The 16071-nt window shown below is 38.7% G+C and overlaps 1 protein-coding gene across 2 annotated transcripts in view; it reads right to left on the bottom strand.

Moving 5' to 3' along the window:
- Window positions 1-16071, bottom strand: part of DCAF6 (DDB1 and CUL4 associated factor 6) — a 129861-nt gene that overhangs the window by 41367 nt on the left and 72423 nt on the right. Inside the window, exons 11-12 of one of the 2 annotated variants that reach the window (XM_075564476.1) lie at window positions 9978-10145; window positions 2204-2263 (exon numbers count right to left, since the gene is read on the bottom strand). The exons of the other annotated variant lie outside the window; for it this stretch is intronic. Coding sequence (XP_075420591.1) covers window positions 2204-2263; window positions 9978-10145 — 228 coding nt within the window. The remainder of the gene's footprint in view (window positions 1-2203; window positions 2264-9977; window positions 10146-16071) is intronic. 2 annotated transcript variants of the gene reach the window in all.

Below are 16071 nucleotides of genomic sequence, written 5' to 3'. Positions count from 1 at the left end.
TAAAGTGAACTGCTCTTCCTGAAATCTCTTTTGCTGGATAGTCTCACTATCAGTTGCGTCAGATACCTGGATATCATTCTCTCATTCATGTCCCATCAGTCAGTAGAAATGCCCCACAGAGCTGCCTGGTGTTACATTGTTAGGTACCATCAAGTTGTTTCTGACCCGCAGTGACCCTATGCCCACAGAACGAGACACCACCTGGTCCTGTGCCATGCTGACAATTGTTTCTATGCTTGAGCCCACTGGGGCAGTCACTGTGTCGATCCATCTTGTCAAGGATCTTCCTCTCTTTAGCTGCCCCTCTACTACAGCTGCCCCGGCTGTACATTTTTATAGATTAGTTTGTCTGCATGTATTTCTCTCATGGAAGCATTTCTGCTCAGATTTATTACCAAGGTACATTTATGATGACTATTAAGATGTAACTTCTATAAAACAAACTCAATTTGTGACCAATTACACTTCTCTACTTCTATTGACTAAAGGTACATATATTTTATGTGGCTAAATATCTCTAAATTAATGGAATCTAATAAATGATGCCAAAATTTGGACATTCTTTGACACTTTTTTCTCTATGTATAAATTAATACCAATCTAATTTACTATTTAACATTAATTGTATGGAATTTATCCCATGTGATTAAATAGGCTATGAATCTATCTACAAACTACCTCGACAGTGATTTACATATCTTTATAAAAAGATTTGATTAGAGAAGTTATATATGTTAGTGCAACATGTTTTAACAGTTTTATCTTAGTTGTTTATCAATGCTAATACATTATCTTGAATGTGTAAGATAAAACATGCTTACTTTCTTGTTTTCAAATTCATATACACATTTACCCATTCTTGAAAGTTAAAGTAGTACTTGTCATCTTAGATTTATGAAGAATAAGAGTCTCCGTATAGAAATTTTCTAATTTGGCTTAAAGTTAGCTGCTGAATATTTTTAAAAGAAGGTAATGAAAATCAGGCTGATCTTACAATATATAGCTACTCAAAACCAAGCTCAGTGCCATTGAGCTAATTCCGATCACAGTCACACAGTAGGGCAGGGTAGAACTGCCCCTGTGGATTTCTGGGACCGGAACTCTTTATGGGAGCAGAAAACCCTATCTTTCTCCCGCAGAGCAGCTGGTGTTTGAACTGCTGACCTTGCAGCTACAGCTAGCAGTCCAGGGCATAACCACCACACCACCAGGGCTTCCAAAATAAGTACTAAAGCCAATATGCAATTTCTCAAAATGACTGTGCCTAAATACGTAAACTTTTCAGACAACCAAAACAAGGTTTTAATGCTGTGGAGTTTTCCTAAAGAAATACTTGTAAAATATTTTCGGCACTCATTTGGCTTTTTAAAGTGGGAAAGTATAGCCAGTGATGACACAGTGCTAATGTTATTTTCAGTCTGGAAAGTTAGGAGGTGAGGTAGTAGGGCTATCTGCCCTTGCTAAGTTGCTGATTCTAAATAGCTAGTCTGTCTGTCTGCTTTCAATGGTGTGTGTGTGTGTTTTAAGATGGATTCTTATCCTCCACTTTCTTTTCAGCTGCCCCTTCCTGCCAGAGGCTTTTCCTCGGCCGGTCCTGCCACGTACTGCGTTTCACTTCGTGACAATACAGCTTGGTAACTAAGTGAACTACCTCATCAGTCTCTGCTCAACGCTCTTTCTGTTTCTTTAACAAGTACATGCGGAAGGTGGCTTTGGAGCTCATCTTTGGGTCGACAATTCTGTTTCCTACAGTTAAAACTCTTGAGGATTTGACCACTGGATAGTGAGACCAAAAAATGTATCATCGCTATAGTCAATTATAAATTTTACACTCAAATAAACTTTTCTAAGTAAGCCCCTGGGTAACACTAACCTCATACCCACAATTCTATATAATTTTATGATGAGTTCATTAAAAATGGAGATAATTTATATCCATTATAATTCTATTACAAGGAGAGACTTCAAATTTGGCATAGGGACAAAAGATGTAAATGAGCTAAGCCAATATATATGATAATTTGTATTGACTAAGGAGGGTCTTTAGATACAATACTATCTCTGTAGAGTAATTTAGCCCACAGAATGCTGACTATTCGGCCGTCAGCTAAATGAAATGCTATGAAAATGCAAGAGAGCTTGGTTTATGCGTTGCAATAAACCTATGGCTGGATGGGCATAGCGCATCTCCTGTTGCACGCACCCTGTTGCTCATCAAGTGACATGGATCCGAGCTGTTTGTTAACCACAGAAGAAGGAGAATCTGAAACAAAAATGAGATTTCAACTTAAAAGTAAGCAGCAGAAAACTGCACAGCAATGTCATGCTCAACTCTAAGCTTAAGGAACAAATGCATCAATGGTGGCAAACAGAGGTCAGTACTGCGGTGTGCTCTCAAGCAGGGAGTAAGCAGGGCCAGGTGCGGAAGATCGGTTACTCCAAGCAAGCTTTCAGCCATTTTGAAGATGAGTGGGAAAATCACGTCTAGTACCATGCACAGAACCCCTTTTCAAGTTCCTTTAGCAAGGCAATAGGTGCAAGCTGGATAATTAAAAATGGGAATGTCTAGTTCACTAAACGGAAGCCTCCTTGCCCGTCGTGTGGGTTTCATCCTGCCCTGGCGGATTCTAGACAAGAAATGAGACGCTCACTGCACTTTGTTGGGTGTTGTTTGTAGCACGTGAGCTGAACAAGGAGCTCAAGGTAAAATGTAGTAGAGAAAAAAAGTAGTTTATAAGTGAAATATTCAATGAAGTAATTACCATCACCGAAGTATGGACAGCTTGGCAATCGCTATGTATATTGGCATGCGAGAACTGCACTCTGTGGTGGCAGATGTTTCTTGACTGGTATTTAGTAGGAAAAGCAAGAGAACAAAGAAAGCTTAATGGTCAGGGATTTAAGCTTTCCAACTTGGCTTCAAAAAGAATAGTTTGCTGTTATCCTTGTGATATGCTGATCTTTGTAAAGATGTGTTTCATAAATGGGTTCTCCTGCGTGAAAACCACGGGTGCAGAGGAAAGAGGCTGGCGTGACTAAGTGGCAAGAACACTGGTCTGGAGTTACAAAGTTTTGATTCCAGACCAACATCTGACAATAATTAGCTCTGTGACATAGGCCACATCACCAGCTTTTGGCTAATTCTTCTCTTTTTTATCTGATTAGCTTACAAAGTTGGAAACATAGGCAAGGAACTAGGGGAGGAGGAGACCGCTTCTCACTTCTGGCTTAGGTTCCAAAGTCCCAGGGGGCTACAGGAAAGGGGAAGATGTGGGGAATAAACATCATTTTCCAAATGTAAGAATTATTCAAAAATGTCGAATATCCTGTGACCCAGATCTTAGCAAATACTGCTAAGAAAGTAAAATTGTTGAAGCAAAACAAAACAAAAAACCCAATCTTGCACTTTTAGCTGATAATCAATTTCTGATCACACTGGAACTTCATTTACCAAAGGGTACACTTTTCCCTATATATCCTAGATCCACATAAATTGTCTACTTCCATTTGTACATCTATATATTTAAAAGTTTAAATTCTGCTACAGGGCTATTTTTGCTAATCTTAAATTTACTATATTCTAATTTTACCAGTTTGTTCACGGATTTTCATTCCTACATTTTTATAAAACTTGGTAGCACTTAAGTAATAACTTTTACTTATCTTAACATTCAAATGTTCAGTTCAATAAATCTCTACTATCCAAAGAAAACAGTGGGAAGATAATATTCCAATTTCCTACTCTTTCCATGTATTCACTTGGGCTAGTACGGCACCCTCATCTGTACTGTTATTGAAAAATAGACAGGTTGGCTTTTAGAGATAAAATTCTGGTCTTTCAAACAAAACAGAAACATTACTCAAAGTGAGATGTTATAAAAGCATCCTACGAAGTCTCGTTTGATTCCTTTGAATTCATCATATATTTCACTCTACAATCACTTAACAATTAAGAGTTTTCAAAAAACTACAAACCTTATAACTGGTCTTCCCCTGCCCTTCCCAATTATATAAAATTTCCATAAATATTATAAACATAACAATTTTATCAAAAGAAACTAGATCTTACTTATTGTTATGAAACTTAGGAGAGAATAAGTCATTATTAAAAATATACTGGAAACAGGCCTACAAAGCTGTCTTCTCCACGAAAGTATGTAATTTTATATTCTTGAAGGCTACACACATTCCTGAAGGCTGATGTTAAGACAAAAAGACAGCATTACACAAAAACAGTTGGGACAAAACAATCTGTTAGACTATTATGTTTATCTCAGAAATTACTTGTTGTTTCTCCTATCTTGAATACTAAGTTTACTGACATAATCCTTTTTTTTGGATCATTACTTCTATGTATTTTTAATCTCGAGTGGCATGTAATTGTTTCTAGATAGTCATAATACTCACAACTCTTCTCTTACAAAACTATTCTCAAATATTAGTTCAATAACCATCAGACTAGGAAGTATTCAACTACAATTACTAGTTCAATCCGGACTGTAGGGATTATTTATACACTCAGCTCATCTCCTGTGAAATCTGTATCTTCTACAAATACAATAAAAAATAAAAAATAAATGTACAGGCCAGTGATTACTTACTACAGTCAATCAGTTTATTAGAAATATTTGGAGTTATAACACTACTCTTAAGATAGAAACTTTAAGAACATACAGCATTCAGTATTGCTCATGGATATCTATTGCTATATATTAAAAATGTTTCACCCTTTGCCACTAGATTTTTCTCAACTGTGGGAAAAAATTTAGAGGATCTGGCTCTTGTACTCAGATATACTGTCACCCTGGGTAAGTTACTTAACTTCTCTAAGTCTCACTTCCTCTTCCTGTAAAATGGAGATAATATTTTGCGTGAAGATTTCATAAGCATTTAAAGTACTTAGCACATTGGAAAGGATCAACTAATATTTGTTATTATTACTTGCCTGTTTTTCAGCTATATAGTATTGAATGAAAAAATAACAATGGGAAGGTATTTTGAAAAATATAGAGTGTATTTTCATGTTTAAAATTCTAAGAGATTCGTCATAATTTTGCCTACGACTCTGATCAGTCATTCAAGGTGATCAAGGAGTGACTGCAGAGCTAGGTCCACAGCATTCTGATAGTGGCATAATGGTTATGCTTGGGGCTGCTAATCTCCAGGTCAGCAGTTTGAAACTCCCAGCTCCTTTGAGAGAAAAATAAGAGACTTCCTAATCTTGTAAACCCCGGGGTAGTTCTACCCCACCCCAGAGGGTTGCTATCAGTAGGAACTGACTTGATGGCAGCATGGAGTTTGAGATTTTGGTTATGCTGTAACAACTAAGAATAGGACCACATGACACCTGTCTGTTTGAGGGAGGCCCAGGTGTCTTTGTGGATATTGTGGGGAATCTGATGCTGTGTAGAACCTGCTGGCACAGGATCGGGTAAGTGCTGATTTTCTCCAATATGGCTCAGTTTTGGAAAGCCCTTTTTCAGAATAATCACTGTTTTATACCCTTTGGGGTAAAATAATTACTTTTTTTTTCCAATTGGCAAAACCGTGCCATAAAGTGAAAAAACAGTTCCTACCTGACCCTCTCTAGACTGGCTCCATGCTCCAGTGGGGCTCTGTGGTGGTCAGGCCAGTACCAGCAGACTCCACAGGGTGCTGTCACTCTAAGCAGGAGCCAACAACCCATGACTTCAGGGGACCTGAAATGGAAGAAAAGAGTTGGGCTTAAAATCAGCATAAGCTGAATGCCACTGCCACAGCTGTTTGGGATAGATATCTGGGAAATGTCCATATAGCTCATTAAAAACCCTGGTACGATTCATTTTAAATGGCTTAATATGAGGAACACTTTGAGGTAGCAAATGAAAGGTATTATAATATAAATAGTATTGCTACGTGAACTTGTCTTCTTAAGAATTATGATAGGATACCCTATATAAATGAGTCAATAATTGATAGACTGAGGCATAAAACAGCCAAATTACTGTCCCAAGGTCATAGAGCCAGGGCTTGGAACTCAGTCTTGTTCTCCACATAGTAATCTCACAAAGGTAAATTGCTTAGTTAAAAAAAAAAATCAGTGAAAAACTAGAAATGAATTGTGTAAAATTTTGATTCTTTGTAAAGTTTGGGGTGTGTGTGGGGGGTGTTGAAACCCAATTAAAAAAAAACCTAAATAAAGTAAAACACATTTTAAAGTAGTACATTGATTGTGAAAAGAAAACCTTGAGGAGACTAGCTCTGAGAGGCTATTATCCACAGAGGCCGACTCCTTGTTAGGGCATTTGTTTTCAAACTGTGCTCGGGGAGCCCAGGTTCCCTGGGGAATGAGGCTTCACCTCTTCTTGCTGTTATGCTTGGATCAGTGTTTACAGGACAAGTTACTAAATATTTTATGTTCAGAATTTCCATATGAGACTCCGATGAAAGAGTTTACGATACAACAGGGAAGAAAATGACTGTTTTAAGGTCTATCTCTGGCCTTTGTTTTAAATCATTTGAAACTGAAGGTAATACTATATGCTATCTAAAATATTTGTTTTAGTCTTTGGTTGCTAAGAATTATTAGAAACTCAATAGATACTACTCCATCTGAAATTAAAATTAACTGGCACCAGGGCCCTCCCCTTTTATGCCACTGAAAATGAACACATATGACCATTTCTATAAAGTGGCTGAACTTTCTTTCCTATAAAAATTAGGTATTCCAGATTCAACTTAAACTAGGCTTTCATTAATGACTCTCAGTAGTCCAAACTTTTGAAAAGAACAAAATTCTTGCCAGACATTATAAGGAGTCATCAATTATTTCTACCTTTGCAAAAATGTCTTGATTTTCATAGCAAGTATGTTTTCTTTGAACATCTTATATCTACAGACTTAGGTATGTAAGAAAACAATGGAAATATCACTTACTGGTATTACCGATAATCTATAGCTATCAAGATACAACAGAATAAATGTGCTTTTTCTTTACAAGAACTATGCATTCTTCTACTGTTAATAAATTATAATGCTAATTTTGGTGCTTTCTATTTCTAAACTGATGGGCAGTTTTAGTAATAAGATCCAACAGGAATGAGTACAGCAAACTAAGTACAAAATAAAATTTATTAATTATAATTCAGATAAACCTGTAACACCACTGAATTTCATAAATTTAATTACTATTCTGCATTTCTGTGATGCATGTGTTTTGAAATGAAGCATTTTACAGTGAGCCAACTCCTTTTTCTTCATATCCAAAATTTCCTAAAAGAACAAACTATATAGCTGTCCGTTGTAACAAACAACACATCAACTTAGCTGTTTGTCTTTAAATGTCTTAAAATGCTAAATAAATTTTTCTATGACAAGTGAAGACAGAATAAGAAAATAGTTTTAAAAACCAAACCAAAACTTCCCAAAGCCTCCCTAAATCCACTGTCACTGAGTCCAATCCAACTCATATGACCCTATAGACAGTTTCTGAAGGTATAAATCTTTTCTGGAGTAGAGAGCCACCTCTGTCGCCCACAGAGCAGTTGGTGGGTTTGAACTACTAACCTTGAGGCTAGCATTCTACTGCTTACCTGACAGTAGTAGAGATCCTTAGAATAAAGTTAGCACTACTCAAGTGAACCCAAAGCATTAGATTCATTAGGGCCTCATAGAAAGTTCTGCTCAAAGCATAAACTGCAAATGAAGTCCTTCACCTCACAGATGAGGAGAACAGCAGACCTAGCACCACCACACTAAGGGCCTCTCATGATGGTCCACGAAGCGAGCAGCACCAGGAGTCCAATCACACAGTTTAACAATGAAGATAACATGCTCCCAACTTCCAAATCGACAAGGTGGCTACTTAACTTTACCTTTTTACAGACTACCACAAACAGACTAGTCCTTGTATCTAACTTCAGAGACCCTAAAACCACTCCAAGGCTTTCTGATTAAAATAAAATAAAGTTTAACAAACCTGCTTCAATTTAAATGCTTGAACTAGATCTGGAAGGTTATGTTCTGGGTGACATCAGGCAGGGTCAAACTCAGACCCTGTGGGCCACAGCAGAGCTCGTTGTGCTACCGGCACACCATCAGGTCTTTCTGCCAGGGCAGCCCACCGTCCGGGGTGCAATGTGAGCCCCACATGCCACCTGGGCTCGTCCATGAAAGACTGTCAGCCTCAGGTCTCCCCCACTGTCCATAGTGCTCATCTCTTTCCCACCAATGTGGGCAGCTTCCTTTTATACTGAAAATTCACTTTCATACTTGGTCACCTGCCAAATTCCAGGTGAAATATACAAAAGGGTATTTCACCTTCCTTTTTGTTATAGTTTCTGTCGTTTCATGAATATTTTTGCACTTTTAAAGTACTTTGGCCAAAATTGTAGTAAAATGTTTTATTATTAAATGGCACATTATAATATAATCAAGCTTTCTTGTTAGTTTTAAGTATGAGATTTCTCTGTATTGAAAAAGAAAACAAAATATTTTTACCTGATTGATATTCCTTGTATTAATAAATAGTGCATTAGAAATCAAGTTGATGATTTGCTCCAAACATCATATGCTTACTATTACAGTTCAAGTCTGTTTTATTTCACCACAAAAACTCACTGCCATAGAGTCAATTCTAACTCACAGCGATCCTAAAGGGCAGGGGTGTCAAACTGCCCAATAAATATAACGAGGGAATTGTGTGTACAGTATTGCCTCGATCTCCCCTAAGCACTATTTTCTTCATAACAATTGTTTTCTATTTTAATTTTATTTCAGAGCATCATGGGCCACAAAAAATTACCTCAGGGGCCGCAAGTTTGACACCCCTGCTACAGGGTATACTCCAACTGCTCCTGTGGGTTTCTGACACTGTAACTCTTATAAGTACCGCGCGCTAACTGATTGTGCCACTGGAGCACCTATGACACTGTAACTCTTTACAGGAGTAGAACGCCTCCTATTTCCCTGCTCTTTCACCATTGTTACCATAGTGCTTTGGGAACAGATTATTTATATACTGTAGGTTATCCAGTTCTACTAATACAGATATTAATTCCAAGTATTTGAAATCAGAGTTCTCAAAGTAATTAATGTCCAAATGCATTATCCTTAGAGTTGGCAAAACAAAGTAAATTGAATAAATTATTATAAATTCACTAGTATGAGCAGCTAGACACATTTTACTTACTAGAGAATACATTTACTTTCTTCTTGAAAGAAATAAGCTGACAAGTTATTTTGTGCTACATTTCTCATTAATTCCTTCAACATATTGATTGGGCTTTGTGAGTTTTCTGTTCATAAAATAACTAGGCCATTTATAACTCAATAGGAAAGGGTGACACAGATTATTCCTGCCCTGTCAGCATTTTACAGAACAAGAGTAACAAGAGACAGCAGAGTACTTCTGCTGCCCTATGTATCGAAAGTCGATCATGTATAGGAGGAATTATCAAGCAAATACTGAAAAATTATACATAATCACAGGAGAAGATTGAGTCAGCATATTAGCAGATAAGCCAAAACACTGAAAACCCCAAACCTAGCATTACTAGGCTTATATACAAATACTGGTTAATTTTCAAAGCAAAATATCAGGAAAAAAAGAGGAGGAGGAGGAACTTGGAGCCATAAGCTTAGCTATCATTTCAGCACATAGGAAATTTCCATAAGCATATCAATGCAAGGCTCTAAAGTCACTACACAATTATTGGAAAGTAGCCCATCAGCAGTACGAAAAATGAGTTCTTCTCCCTTTCCAGATAAACAAGTGGAGCACGGCACTGTTGCACAGCCAGCACTCTGGCAGATGTAGTGGCAATCTGTCCTTCTAGCCATGTGATGAGGACTACCACCACCGGCGTGGCACGGGGGGGATAAGCAGCCAGTGCGTTAGCTCTCGGTTTAGAGGGCAAAGGGAGCACCTTATTAAAGAGCAGCAATATTAAATAAAAACCAAGTCGATTAGCTGCTTAAGGATGCTTGACATTAACCACCTGAAGCCTGAGGGTCCTGGGAAGAGCCCTCACGGGAATACTGATCAGGAGCGGGAGGCTGCTGGGCACATGCAGCGAGCTCTTGCTGCCTCTGCTGCTCAGCCTTCTTAAGCCTCAGTTGTTGCAGGCGCTTACGGAGCAGAGCTATCTCAGGCCCCCTTAAAAATTCTGACACAGATGGGAAAAAACAAAGGTGAAAAGGTCATAATAAATTGAAAATAATAAGAATTTGATTATACACCAAAGAGAGAAAGGATGTAACTCAAGCACATCTCACCACTACACATCAAACATACAGTACATCATAAAAAAGAAATTACTATTCACTAGATTATGAGATCAACTATACACACATGTTCACACATCCAAATGCTTCTCTTAACTATGATGAATTAGACATGCATATTACTCTAATAATATCAGTTAATTAGTAGAAGAAGGAAATCCTATACAGGCAAAGGGTTTTCAAATACACAATACTCTCCTCACTGTGTCTCTTTTTACAGTAAAACTAGGAAAGATATTAAATTGGAAAATTAACAGTTGCTTTATCTAATCCTACCAAAAAAAGCTGTTATTTTACTAATTTCAAGCAAGTCATCATGAAAAAACTATTAAAATGATAAATAAGTCATATATTTGGAAATAGCTCTTGGAATTTAGTTAGTGAACTCTTTTTGCAGAGTGAAAGTTGCATATTCTTCAACTACTAGCCGTTTTTTTCCGTACTGTTGTTGTGTGTCCCTGTGTGCTGTCGAGGCGATTACTAGTCATCGTGATCCTAGAGGACAGAGGAGAACTGCCCCACCCAGGGAGTGTCCTAGGTGAAGCTCTCAGGAGCCAAGGGCAGGCTCTCTGTCTCCCAAGAGTCCACCTTCCAGTCCATAGCCGAGGCTCCTTCCCTGTGCCACCGCGGCTCCTGCTTTTCGTATTAGAATTTCCTGTTTACGTTTCCAAAATATTTACACAGATGCTAATACACATATAAGTGCTTTTACAAACTTTATTTGAGGCAGTAATGATAGGGAGAAGTAGAAAAAATAGCATACAATTCAACTGCAAAGAGATGTACTCTGCGTGCCTACTACGTGGGGACACTGTAACAGGCTCTGGGGATGGAAAACAGTGAAGTAACTTCCAAAGAAGGTATGTTCCGAGGAGAAAGCAGACATCATCACTAAATACATACACACATGCCCTGGCCATGTGCCTGTCTGTGTGTGTGCCTCTTGAGGGCGCATAACGTCTATGAAGTAAAATAGAGGCTGAGGTAAGGGAAACTGATAGTGGGGGTGGATTATTTTATATGTGGTCATGATCATTAGAGAAGACTCCTCTCATTCCCTGAAAATGTCTTTGGAACATCTGAAAATTCGCCACAAGGAAGTGAAGAAGTAAACGATGTGGCTATCTGGAGAAAGAAGTTCCATCCGGGAGGGGAGGGTAACAAGAACAAGTGCTCAGACAGGAGAAGTGTAACTGGATGTGGGCTATATTCACCGTAAAGGCTGCAAAATATGCTGATGAAGATTGAACATAGAGTCACCCCAACGTTCTGGCTTAGCTAACATGGCAGAGGAACGAGTAGTGTTGGGGGAAAGCACGGAACAGAACAACTATTTTGAGTGCAGAAAGAAGACCAGGGACTGAATCAAAGACAGAGGTAACATAAGTGGTGACTTAATTTGAAAATGCTCTTTCAAGTCTTCTAGAGAGTCAGGGAAGGGGTCCTAGTGGTCAAGGGCAAGCGCTAGGCAGCTCACGGACAGGTTGGTGCTGGGGGCCGTGGGCTCCTTCTGAGGAGAAAGATGTGGCGAACGGCTACCATGCAGCTGGAGAGGCAGCAGGGGCTCGGTCTGGGATGAGAAAATCAGTGATGAGAGAGGCCTGGGCACGCTGATGTTTCAAAGGAAGAGGAATATCTCACAGAAGCGGGGGGGGGGGGGGGGATTGGAAAAATGAGGGCGCAGGGTTCTGTGGGCTCCCGGAGACAAGGGGTGTCACAGGAAGTGAGCGGTTGTGTCAGATGCTGCTGATACACCGAAAAAAAAAAAAAAACAACTGAAAAGTGACCACTGAGTTTTGCACTCTTAATAAAGTCATTAATAGCCTTGACAAGAGCGGCTTCATTGAAGATCAGGGACTAAGCCTGACAGACTAGGCTCATGGCAATGAAGTGCGGATTCCAGATGTTGGGCTGTGAGTGGAGACAAGGAAATGGTGTGATGGCAAGTGGGGGCAGACACAGGGCCAAGAGAGGTTCATTTAAGATGGGGAGATATGGCAAAAATAAAAAATAAACTAAGCACAACTTCGTATGTAAAGAAAATTAACTCCAAATACACCAGACAGTGCTAAAACACAAAAATAAAGTAGGCAGCTTTTCACGCCCTAATTTCAAAACTATTACACAACCATGGATATCAGAACAGCACCATACTGACACAATAGTAGATATGTAGACCAATGGATCAGATCAGAGAACCCAGAAATATAACCAAACACCTACAGGTGCATGCTTTTTACAAAATGGCTGAACAACATTAAATGGTGGGGGTGAAGGGGTGGCATGGAGAATGGTCTTTTCAATTAATGGTACTGGGAAAACTGGATCTCTACCTGCAAAATAAAGAAGACCCATACTTCATCTCATGTACAAAAACGAACTCAAGATGGACTAAAGAACTAAATATAAACTGTAGTACTATTAGATCATCAATGAAAAAATAGGGGCAAACTTTAGGGCCCTAAGAGATAAATTCATTAACAACATAAGGAAACACCTCCACACATCAGACTGTAGAAGACAAAATAGAGGAGGGGGACTTAAAAATATATGATATTTTAAGTGCATCAAAAGACTTTAGGAAAAGAGTAAAAAGTAAATCTATAGGTTGGAAAAAATAGTGACAACAATATATCATCAGATAAAGGGCTAATTTCAAAAAACCGATAGAAAACTACGACACCTCAATAAGAAAAACACCAATAATATAATAAAACAGGGGCACAATACACAAATAGTTAATTTACTAGTGATAGCATCCAGGCAGTCAACATTCATGTGAAGAAATGCTCTCAATCACTAGCTATAAGATAAATACAAATTAAAACAACAATAAGCTACCACCTCTAACTGATACTCTTAGCAAAATGTTAAAAAAAAAAAAAACAACAGAAAAGAATACATGATGGCAAGGATGTGGACTGGGATGCTCGCACACTGCTGGTGGGACTACAGAACTGGAAAACGGTGTGGGCTTCCTTAAACAGATGCAAATGCAAGTACCTACGATCCTGCAATCTCTCTGCTCGGCGTATACCTAAAGAAAGACAGAACAGACCACAAATGTATACAGACACCCACGTTTATAAGGGCAATTTCTTTAAGAGCAAAAAGATGGAAATATTAAAAACCACACCTGCACAGAAGAATGGATAAACTCGGGTTCATACAGCCACTGGAGTATTAGGCATCCTCAAAATACAATGACCCATCATGACAGGGACAAACCTGAATCTACTAAAGATGATTATTCCAGGACACCATTATTATAAAGGGAGGGGGACATGACCAAAAAATGATTTTCATACCAAAGGAAAAGACTTGGAAGCCCAAGACAAGGCCAGAGGTAGACTGAAAAGAGGGGAGGGACAGGGTGGTCAGGACAAAGGGTGAGTGGGAACAGAAAAAAAGGACTGTACACATGGGGGTCTCCTGGGACACTGCCCGGTTTGGGTGTGCTGGGCTGTGCATGCTGCATGTTTTCTCTGTGTTATATTCCACAAACAGAAGGGAAAATTTAAGTATACATTTTAACGACAGAGAGAGCCTTCAAACGTTCCAGAGTACAGACCCATAAGATTCATAAACGAAGCAAGAGTGGGTTTGAAACGGGCTTCCCGGTCATTTCTTTCTAACACACAAGTTAGTTTCAAACAAATAAACAGATTTACATATGGCAGTCTCCTGAACCATTTGTTCAATGTTTAGTAACTTATAAAAACAAAAAACCCCTCCACTTCTAAGATTATTTTTAGAGTAGCTTTTTTTCTGTTAGGTGTCTTTTTAAAAATGAAACAAGGGGGGAAAAGTCACTGCACAGCTAATTATAAAAGGCAATATGGAATTAAAGATTTCAGCCCAGTTATATTACATAAACCAAACAACTGAAATAAAGAACATTAAATATACACATGAATATTTTTCAATGTGCCCAACATTAGAAAATCATTGTAATTCACCACATAGAAAACAAAGGAAAAGAACCCCAAGATTATCTCATTTGATAGACAAAGGCATTTGACAAAAACTCTCAGCAGAATAGTGAAAGAAACTGTGAACATAATTAAGCGCATACATGCAAAACCACCACCATTACCCTCAAAACAGAAAGACCGAGCCTTTGCCTTGAGAATGGGGATGAGGTCCGAGACTGCTCCCCTTAGACACCCTTCTAGCATGGAAGTAAGCTCACCTCTGCAGCTCCATTTTCAGGGGAATGAGAGGGAGGCCTATAAGGTGAGTGGTAACACCTTGGAAGTACTCACTACTTAGACCATCAACGCTACGGATTCAAAGGACAGCATTTTCCCTGGAACTGAGTTCAGAAGGCTCCTAGGGACAGGAAAGAAGTATGCGTGGAAACAGGAAACAAGAAGAAAGCAGGATGGGTGCAGTCACATTGCAGGAATTAAAATCAATGACATGAAATAACACGTGCATAAACTGTGAAGTGGAAATTGATTTGGCCTGTCACACTTTACCCAACTCACAATAAAAAGAAAAAAGGAAAAGAAAAATTAAATGTCATGTTCTAATTGGTCTATTTAACTAGAAATGTATAAATCCTTCAAGTGATTCACTTCTCATTAACTAGTAACGTATTTTGTACATATTGAGATGCTCAATCAATCTGAGATTAAAATGAATCCAATGAAAAAGTAAACTAGAATATGCTGGACTGCCTTCCTCATTCATTAGAAGCAGCTTCCTATCCTGGGAAAAGTCATCAATAACAATGTACATGAAGATAGCTCCAGGCTGAACGAAGTAATTAACAATGGTATCTAATGGGTATTATTGAGAAAAGAAGAAAATATTTTAGAGTTAATTTGAAATCTATTTTTCATCCGAATAACTGTGGACTGATGCCGACTTGTGGTGACCGCATATGTGCCTGAAGAGAACTGTGCTCCTGAAAAGTTTCCAGTGGCCGAGTTAATAAAAAGCAAGAGTCCAGGCCTTTTTTCCAAGGCATCTCTGGATGGACTCAGGTGAATTAACTGCTTATGTGGCCCAGGGACGCCAATTAAAATTTTAACCTTTCAGCTCTTAGTTATTCCTTTTTGGTTTTTAAATGCACACTTGTACAACTTGATTTTTAAAAGCACAGTCTTGGTTAAATGTTAATGAAAAGGTTCGATAAGAACTAAAATGTCGTTGTTCATTCTCCTGGGGGTGAGTGGGTGGTGGTGACACATCGATCATTGCCATTGGTTGCCCTTTCTCCCCCTACCTTCCTCTACCCTCATGGCATCACTACTCCCATTACTGTTCCTGATGTGTGTGGGGGTGTAGGGGGAGTATCTGTACTGGATCCGTGTGCCCAGAGCTCTTATCTGAACCCGTGGACATGCTCCTGTCTAGCCAGATTTGTAAGGTAGAACTGGGGTCATGATAGATAGTGGGTGTGAGGGTGAGGGAAGCATTAAAGAACCAGGAGAATGTCAGCACTATACTGCACCCTGACTTGACCATCCCTTGTTATCTTTCTGTGAGGGATGTCCCACTGTCTGCAGATGGACTGTGAGTGAAGGGAGTCAGCGGATGGTGCAATGTATGAAAACAAATATAATTCGTAATTTATCAGGGGTTCACGAGGCTAGGAGGGTGGGAAAAGGGAAAAAAGAAGAGCTGATACCAAAGGCTCAAGTAGAAAGAAATTATTTGAAAATGATGACGGAAACATATGTACAAATGTGCTTGTAACATTGATGCACAGGTTGTTAGAAGAGCTGTAAGAACCACCAGTAAATTTATAAAAAAAAGGTAATACAAATTTGTAAAAAATATGTGTATATATAAGCAATA

This window comes from Tenrec ecaudatus, chromosome 1 (genome assembly GCF_050624435.1).
Source record: "Tenrec ecaudatus isolate mTenEca1 chromosome 1, mTenEca1.hap1, whole genome shotgun sequence".
NCBI classification, from domain to species: domain Eukaryota; kingdom Metazoa; phylum Chordata; class Mammalia; order Afrosoricida; family Tenrecidae; genus Tenrec; species Tenrec ecaudatus.
This window is presented reverse-complemented; position numbering and strand designations above follow the sequence as displayed.